The 10,065-nt window shown below is 34.5% G+C and overlaps 1 protein-coding gene across 2 annotated transcripts; it reads left to right on the forward strand.

Annotated features, from left to right (window-relative positions):
* Nucleotides 1–2,603: 2,603 nt before the first annotated feature.
* On the forward strand, nt 2,604–6,100 carry LOC134241928 (alpha-(1,3)-fucosyltransferase C-like). Of its 2 annotated transcripts, XM_062723937.1 has the most exons (5): nt 2,604–2,867; nt 4,695–4,792; nt 5,063–5,834; nt 5,943–6,002; nt 6,083–6,100. In XM_062723937.1, the coding sequence occupies exons 2-4, from the start codon at nt 4,695–4,697 to the stop codon at nt 6,000–6,002; spliced, it is 930 nt and encodes a 309-aa protein (XP_062579921.1). In that variant the 5' UTR covers nt 2,604–2,867; the 3' UTR covers nt 6,083–6,100. The 2 variants fall into 2 exon arrangements, with proteins under 2 accessions (XP_062579921.1, XP_062579920.1); XM_062723936.1 differs by having other exon boundaries at nt 4,695–5,834.
* The last annotated feature ends 3,965 nt before the right edge of the window (nt 6,101–10,065 follow it).

Here is a 10,065-nt window from a genome sequence, read left to right on the forward strand (position 1 = left end):
TTTTCGGTGAATACAATGATTTAGCCACCTTCGAAGTACAATATTCACCTCGCCCTTCGGGCTCGTTGAATATTGTACTCCTCAGATGGCTAAATCATTGTATTGACCTCAAAAAACAGCAATAATTGTATAATGTTTACTTTACTAATTAAAATATTTGTCTCAAACCCTATAGATTTACAATAGGTACGCTCCCTATGTGTAGTTTGTCTACACACGTGCAGAAATCTGCTCAGGGATTGAAAATTCCGTCATTTAATAAATTACACACATAGAATGATTTTTTTTTTCTCTAAGAGGAAACTATATGATGATTAACGAACAATTAACATGATTTTACTACAGTTGTTGATATAGTATTTAATCAATTCATCGGTCAAAAAATATCAACCGGAGAATGACCTAGACATTCTCTGTTATCAAACATGTTTTAAAAAAAAAGCTGAGGAGGGAGGAGGGAGCGAGCGTAGGAATATTAACATTTTTTATTTGCATTTAGGGGGGAAAGTGATCTTTGGAGGAAAAATTTACATTAATCGTAGTTTCTTTTACGTATGACATACACAACATTATTCTTATCGTGAACAATTATGTTGTATCTACTTATTAATGATGGAACTATTTTCGTCGAAATAATTTGTGTGAGTCGCCGCTGACTATAGTAATATATCTAGAACAGATACAGTAAGCACTGATCGAATATATTAAAAACCTTATCGAGCGTTCTTTTAAAGGGGGTATGATTGCATTGAAATCGATCTTGAGACAGACACTGTGTGGATATAAAATCATATTTTGTTATACCTTTAAAAATTGTTCCTATACAATTGTATACGAAAACAAGAGGCCCATGGGCCACATCGCTCACCCGAGAAGCTTTGACCATTCTGTTCTTTACCAGATTTCCCCCTTGTTATACATGATGCATCCCCACCTAACCCACTGATCATAATTTAGACATTTTGAAATCTACACTACCCCATGATCCTTCCATGGGCACATATGTTTCAGCTTTTTTGGCCCAGTGGTTCTTGAGAAGAAGATTTTCAAAGATTTTTCCTATATATTTCTATATAAAACTTTGATTCCCCATTGTGGCCCCGCCCTTCCCCCGGGGGTCATGATGTGAACAATTTAGAATCTACACTATACCAGGATGCTTCCACATAAGTTTCAGCTTTTCTGGCCCAGTGGTTCTTGAGAAGAAGATTTTCAAAGATTTTTCCTATATATTTCTATGAAAAACATTGATTCCCCATTGTGGCCCCGCCCTTCCCCCGGGGGTCATGATGTGAACAATTTAGAACCTACACTATACCAGGATGCTTCCACATAAGTTTCAGCTTTTCTGGCCCAGTGGTTCTTGAGAAGAAGATTTTCAAAGATTTTTCCTATATATTTCTATATAAAACTTTGATTCCCCATTGTGGCCCCGCCCTTCCCCCGGGGGTCATGATTTGAACAATTTAAAATCTACACTACCCCAGGATGCTTCCACATAAGTTTCAGCTTTACTGGCCCAGTGGTTCTTGAGAAGAAGATTTTTTAATGACCCAACCCTATTTTTGTTTTTGTCTTTTCTTGATTATCTCCCCTTGCGAGGGGATATGTCCCTTCATTTTAACAATTTAAATTTCCCTTCACCCAAGGATGCTTTGTACCAAGTTTGGTCAAAATTGGCCCAGTGGTTCTTGAGAAGAAGTCGAAAATGTGAAAAGTTTACAGACGGACAGACAGACGGACGGACGACGGACAAAATGTGATCAGAAAAGCTCAGGTGAGCTAAAAAGTCGAACATTTTTAATGTTTTGTTGAGCGGGCATAAAAATCGATGTTGGACCGCTGACTGAGATGTTGGACCGCTCGGAGAGATGTAGGACCGCTTACGTCACAGAATGGGCGGAGCTTAATCTCATTTTCATTCGTTAGTGTTAAATAGTGACAGGCCTGATATTACATCACGGAATATAGTACAAAATACATGTATGTCCAAAAAAAAATATAATGAAATGAAAGGTATAACAAAACATTTATTAACAGAGTTCTCGGGTAAAATGCGTTTTGTCCACCCTCGAACCGGACTTTCGGCCTAACGCCATCAGGCAGACAGTTTGGTTCTTGGGTCCGACAAAACGCATGTTGCCCTCGAACTCAGTCAATAAATGTATATTAATTTCCATTGCATAATTTACCATCTCATTTAAACTGTTTGTTTGCTCGGCACTTAACAACTGAAGATTTTTCGTACCCCCAAAGAATCAACATTTGGCACCTTTTTATTATAGAACGTTAACTTTAAACAACATCAACACACTAAATTCAAATATTAAATAAGCTTTCTCTTGGATCTAAACTTGACAACATATTTCATATTTTGGGGGATCTTAATTTCATACTTCGAGTAGATGAAATTAAAAAAAAATGGACGATCCATCTTGAATTTTTAAAATACATTGTAAAAACTCACACGTAATTTTATCGGAATGAAAAACATGTACATGTGGTCAGTAGATTGATCGCGGCCATGTGCTTATCAGCTGATGAGGATAATTGCTGCTTATTTATAAACATTTGCACTGTACTATTATGGACACCGCGCCTACAGTGACCTACTGAAATAGGTCATTATCAGTTGGCTTTCATTGACCCTGCGGCCATTTTCCAAACATACACGCATGCACGTGGGGATATTTAATACGGTTAAATTTATTATATTGAACACATTAAATTGCCAGATTTGAATACACTTTCAACAAGAATTTGTTATGTTTCTTTGATGAACTGATTACATGTAGCCATTGTTGGATTTCCTTGATTAATCGACGTAGATAATCGATAAACTGGTGGCCGCAAACACGGGATATAAGGTAAGAAAGTTAACTAACCCAAGATAGTTTTCAAAGCAAGCCAGATAATTGCACGTAATATCAACAATTCTAAAATTAGCCCGGTATACACATTTTATTACTTTTTGCAATCTATCCCCGATTGACCTCTGACTCAACGTGACGCCGGAGAGTGCACACATGCTTTTCTTTGTTTATTGTGTTACAGTGTGCATGTACATGTTAACAATGTACATACGAAATCGAGCACAGGTGGGACAGCATTTTCAGATTTTTGTGTCCAAGAAATATACAAACGCTCTATAATCTCGCTATTCCTTTATCTTAACTCCATTTGATTTTCATGCAGTTATTCGAATCCACGCCGACTGTTTCTGCACGTGTTTTTCTCCGTGAACTTTTCTTAATCTTGGGACCAGGGTTCTGTATATCAAAAGTAGATCTCTTAAATCTCAAGATAATAAAGTACCCCCCTCACTTAGAATCGCGCTTATTTATACTTTCAGAGGAAATGCACGGGTAAACTGTTTTTACCTTTATCTTCTACGATAATTTTTCTACACAACCATATCTGGCATGCTTGTCTTTATTTTCTTTTATCTCCGTAATCAGCGTCAATTCTCTGCTCGCCGGGTGGAAAGTCAAACTCAACCATTGAATGGTATCATGTTCTAGTCTTGGGCAAAGAGCAAAATTAAAAAATCAGTGGTTTTAAAAATTCAATTCCATTGTTTAAATATTGCAATGAGTAAATAGAACTGGTTTTCGTTTGATTTTCCCTGAAAACATCTGATGTAATTTTAGAAACATATTTTTAGCCAATCAAAATCTCTGTGCGGGATCAGCACATACAATGAAGCGCATTGAAGTGGTAAAATTTTCCGTTTGAATGAAAAGTTCTGAGTCATGTTTTGAACGTCAATTATAACATAATGACACGCCCATATTTTTTTTAGAAACGAGAAAGAAATATTCGTCGTAGTTTTCGGACACCCCATTCTTCGCGACAAGCATCATGAGTTACACTGAAATGGAGCTTTAAAAAAATTAGAAGAGGGAGTTAGAGACTAACCACTTCTGTAAAACACAAATTGCAACGAATATGTACATATTTTTGAACTTATCTTGTCTATTGAAGTTACCAACAACACATGTTTCGGTCGAACACGTGTTTACTCGGTGTTTATTTAGACCCTCAATTTGATTGGCTATTATATTTATGGAAAACCTGTTCTACAGGTATTTGAAGCAAAACAACTTATCCATTTCAAAAGAAATGGGCGTGTCATTAGATGACAATAAACACTCTAAAGATAGCTCAAAACGTTCCATTCGAAAGGAAAATTTTACCACTTCAATGCGCTTCATTGTACCGTTCCATGGTTGAGTCGACTTTTCCACTCGGCGAGCAGAGTTTTGACGCTGTTTGCGGAAATAAACGGAAACAAAGACAACCATCTCCGCAAACGGAAACAAAAACAACCATACTATGTATGGTTGTGTAGATTATGTATCGTAGAAGACAATGGTAATAAACAATTTGACAGTGTATTACCTCTGAAAGTGTAAATGAATGCGTTTCTGAGGGAAGGGGTATACTTAGTGTAATTTGGAGTTACCTTGTGTACGTTATTATTATACTATGGGTTAAAATTTTATTACCGAAACAAGTGCCTGTTGACTTAGATGGAGCATTTTATTTGGACGGGATTTTCAGTTATTCTTCGGGCGGATTTGAACATTCAATTTTCTGTTAAAAATCACAGATGATACATAACGCACAACTACCTACATAATCACATGCTTAATTTTCATTCATTTAACTAACAACCGATTTATCTATTTCAGATGAAATGTGAAAGAAACAAGTGTTCAACATGTAGGCGGTGTTTACTAGTAAAGGGATTCCTTTGTTTAGTAGCCATTAGTCTGATCATGACGATTTTGTACGTTCTTCTATTTTATGAGAATTATACTGATTCCATGGCCATTCATAATGTGAAATTTTATAGTCATACGCATTCATATGTGACTACATTTTCTAATATGACACTTCCTAAGCATAAGCAAAAAACCATTGCAGTATGGACAACTTTTTTCGGACATGCATGGTTAGATAATATTAAATTTGTCTTATCAAAATGTCGTTATAAATGTCAAGCCACTGGAAGAGAGGGACTAGCCCAAAGTGATGCAGTATTCTTTCATTATCACAGATATGATCTTGATGTACAAGATTTGCCAAAGAGGAACGTACCGAATCAAATTTGGATTCTTTATTTACTTGAACCAACAACGTACATAGAACGTGATATCGTTGTATTAAATGGTCTCTTCAACTGGACTATGTCATATAGAAGAGATTCGACTGTCTTTGCACCCTATGGATCCTTCGTAGAAAGACCTTCCACAAAATACTTAAAGCCATTTTCAAATAGAAAAAAGTTTGCTTTTGCTGTTTTTAGTCGCTGTAATGACAACGGCAAACGTTATCGAATTGTGAGAGAATTGCAGAAATATATCAATATAGATATTTTTGGTTCTTGTGGTTCACTGAAATGTGATACGAAATTCCAGCAATGTTTGTCAACAGAACGGGCGCAAGATTATTTCTTCAGATTATCATTTGAAAATTCTCACTGCAAGGACTACGTCACGGAAAAACTATGGTTTCCCTTAAAGCAAGGCGTGATACCGGTAGTAAACTGGGCCAGAGACCAAAAAGATACCAGAGTCAACTCAAGTCACGTGATAAATATATATGACTTTAACAGTATTAAAGATCTAGTGAAATACCTGAAATCCGTCGCAACCAATGAAACATTATACAATAGCTACTTTTCTTGGAGGAAAACTTTAGATGTGGAGACATCTCATTTTCACGCATTTTGTAATCTCTGCAAAAAGCTGCACCAGCCTCGCATCCCGAGACAAGTATACTCTGATCTTGATGGCTGGGTGTCCAGTGATATTTGTCCGAGATATAAGGTAAACCTCAGTCATGAATAATAGACATTGTAACATGCTTTATTTACGAGAACACGATCTATGGGCATTTATCCTGACAAATTATAATAAATGTAATTTCTATTTCAGTTTGTGCAGCACCTTGCAGGATATATTGACAGATGGATACTCTTTCCAATCGGACTATAAGTCTGTGATATTTATCGACTATAAATCTTGTATTACTTTAAGTGTACTATTACTTTAAGTCAACTGTTAATGGACTTTAGGTCAACTGTTAATGGACTATAAGTCTATTTTTACTTTAACCATAGACTAATTCGGTCTATGCTTTAACTCAACTGTTAATGGACTACAACTCTACTTTTAATTAACTATGTCTACTCACTCTTAAAAAAGTTTTACTTAGTAGTCATTTTTTACTTGAAATAACAAAGATAAGTAATAGATAATTACTAAGCATTTACTTAAAATTTAAAATCAATTACTGAAATATATGTCAATTACTAGATTCAAATGTTTTACTTGATTTTTGCATTTTAAAGAATTGTTTTACTTACACACTAAAAAGTTTTAGTTAGTAATTTATATTTACTTAAATTTGTGTATATAAGTAATATCATTACTTGGTCTTTACTTACATTTTACCACTATTTACTATATAATTAATATTTTAATGCCCCCGTAAACGAAGTTTCGGGGGTATATAGTTTTTGTCGTGTCCATCTGTCTGTCTAGCTGTCTCTCTGTTTGTCTGTTTATCCGCAGAAACATTAACCTTGCCCACTACTTTTGATTTAGCGGAGCTATGACTTTCATATTTCACACGTGTATTCCTTGTGACAAGACCTTTCTTTGAGTATCACCAAATTTGACCTTGACCTTGAAGTTTGACTCACTTATACACAAAAAATCCAAACTTATTCTTTATCAAAATCTTTTGAGTTTTGAACAGTAAATACCAGGACATTTATACTTCACATATATATTTTTTGTTGAAAGAACTTTCATTGAATACCATCCTCGTAGAAAAAAAAAATTTAACCTTGGCCATAACTTTTGAACTTTTACGAGTGCTTTCATACTTACATATATGTAATTGAGAAGACCATTCATAGGATACCAAGAACTTTGACCCTTTGACCTTGATCTTGGAGTTTGACCCACTTTTAAAAAGCAAACCTTGACTGTAACTTTAAAAGGATTAGGGTTATAGCATTCATACTTTACATAGTTCATCCTTGTGACAAGACCTTTCTTTGGGTACCACCAAATCTCTCCCTTTGTCCTTGGAGTTTGACCTACATTTCAAAATTGGTAACCTTGACCATAACTTCTGAAGGGTTGAGGCAAGTGTTTCCATATTTCACATATGTATTTTTTGTAGCAAGACCTTTCATTAGATACCAATAACCTTGACCTTTTGACCTTGGAGATATCAAGAAATCCCAATAATTTAAATTTGCATATAAGAAAAGTTTAACCTTTGCTATGTTGCCATACAGGGGCATAGGTGTTTCACAAACACATCTTGTTTGAATTGTATTTAATTGATTTACTTAAAACAAAAATTTATTTACTAAATCAAGGAAAATTCAGATCAGTAATTACTTAAATTTGGTAGTCTAATCACTAATTGTCTGTGAGGAGGAGTTATCTTTCTTCTAAATATACCTTCATGTGAAAAAAAAGTCACGCTAATAAAAATGCGATATTAAGTACTTGAAATGTTTAACCATTTTTAAAATGGTCCTTTAAAAGATACAACTTATTCAATTTTTAAGGCTTTCGAAGTTGGAATCAAATGTTTTATTGTTATATATAATAAAACAATTACAAAGAAATTGGTAAAAGAAATAGAAAGTATAATTGTTTCCATCGTAAGTAGATTTCTTCTATTAAACTATTCAGAAGGCCCAATTAGGGAACTCTGATAAAAAAAATCTGTGAGTAGTACTCACATGTCAGAGGGTCGGTACCTTGCAGTGTTTCTAGTAAATAATGTCGATTTTAATAAATATGATAAGTATTTCATTTACTTAGTATTCTTTTGAGTAAAAATATTCTAGATTTTAATTAATTTCAGAATTACATTTACTTAGTAATAATTCATAAAATTTAGTAAATAGAAAGCATATTATCTCTAAATTAAGTAATAATAATTTAACAAAAATGAGTAGTTCATTTACTAACTTAAAGTAATACAATTCCTATAATTTAAGTAATTCTATTGATACTTAGTAAATCATTTTATAAGTAAATGAATTCATCCTTATTACTAATTATGTTTTCAATTACTAACCATGATAGTCATTTACTTGCTATTCTGACTAAATGGATTACTAATTATTACTAGTTTTTCTTAATCTAATATCTTATTTTAAAAACAACAAGTAAAACTTTTTTTAGAGTGCTGTTTATCGACTATAAGTCTACATCTACAACCTTTTTAGCTCACCAGAGCTGAAAGCCCAAGTGTATGGCACGCCAAATTCACAAAAATGAGCTAAACATAGTTTCACAGTTGATAATCTAGGTTTATCGACTGTAAACTATAGTTTACAAACCGTGAACTATAGTTAAAAATTCGTTAACTATAGTTTTAATCTGTAAAACTATATTTAACGGTTGTTAACTATAGTTTACAAATGCTAATCTAAGTTTATCTGTCTGTAATAAAACGTTAAAAATAGATTTTCTTGATAAACATGGATCCACGTCTGTAAACTATAATTTACAATCGTGAACCATAGTTATGAGTTGTTAATCATAATGGACGATCAAAGTTTTAGATAGAAACATATGGGAGCAATCTTTAAAATCTTCTCAAGAACAGCGAAGCCACGATTATCATATTTATATGGAAGCATCCTTAGGTAGTGTAGATTCAAGTTCGCGGCCACAATAGACGATCAAAGATTTACATTGTCCTCTGGAAGTGAAGATGCAGATTTGTTAAGATCATGACCCACCCAGGGGGGTTAGGTGGGACCACAATAAAGTAGAAACTTAAAGGGAAAAAAGCCACTTGCAGTCAGAATACAGGTATATCTAATCATCCTAAATTAGTGTAGATTTAAATTTCTGTAGATTCAGGTTTGTTCTAATCATATCCCTCTCTTAGGGTTTGGACGTCTTAAGCACTTACTGAATTGATTATTGTTTGTTCCTAGCCACAGTGATCAGGTGAGCGATGTGGCAATGGGCCTCTTATTGTTATGAAATGATTAGAAAAGTATATTTTAATGATCATGCAAAATTATCTCCAGAGCTTTATAGAAAAGAAAACATCATGCAGCATAAATTGTTCAAAATAGATACTCAGTGAATCAGAAAAGTACAATTGTGTGTCTGTTTCTTATGGTTTCCTGAAAATTCTTTCGAGGGAACAAAAATTGAGTGTTCAAAGATTATGTGAATTCACAGTTTTTATAATGTAATGCGTTTCTAAGATACCACATTTCTTTGGGTATCAACATATTCTCTTGACTGTAGAGTTTGACATACCTTTGTAAAACTTTATCTTATTCTAAGTTTGACCATCACTTCAGAACAGTTGCAGCTAGGGGTTCTGTACCCGGTAAATAGTTTTTGCCTTGTCCGTCATCCGTCTGTCCAGCTGTGTGTCTGTTAATACTATTTGGAGCTATATGGCTTCAATATATATAATGTGTGTATTCCTTGTGGTAATACCTTTCATATAGTGCGAATGTATTCGACCTCTTGACCTTGGTGTTTTGGCCTTGCCTAAAAAAAAATCATCAAACTTTAACCTTGGCCATAACTTTTGTATAGTTGATGCTGGGGCTTTTTAACTTCACATAATCATGCATTTATTGTGAAGACCTTTTTTTGTGTGTAAATATCTTTGTCCTTGAGTCCTTAACCTTAGAGTTTGGCAAACTCTATATGAATCTTTAACCTAGGTTATAACTTCTGAACAATCAGAACTAGGACTTACATATATTTCAACAGGTTATATTCTCTTGACAAAGCCCAGATTTCGATACCAACAATTCCCCCCCCCCCCTTACGATCTTGACCTTAGAGCCCGATTGATTGATTGTTTATTGTTTAACGTACCTCTCGAGAATTTTTCACTTATATGGAGACGCCACCCCTTGCCGGTGGAGAGCTGCAAATGTTGTCCTATGCTTGGCACTTAGGGCCACTGAGCAGTAAAGGATCTTTTTGTACCAGCACCTACTGCGACACGGGACCTCGGTTTATATGGTCTCATTCGAAGGGCCGG

This window comes from Saccostrea cucullata, unplaced genomic scaffold (genome assembly GCF_032062105.1).
Source record: "Saccostrea cucullata isolate Sc308-1 unplaced genomic scaffold, CSIRO_AGI_Scuc_v1 ctg5613, whole genome shotgun sequence".
NCBI classification, from domain to species: Eukaryota; Metazoa; Mollusca; class Bivalvia; order Ostreida; family Ostreidae; genus Saccostrea; species Saccostrea cuccullata.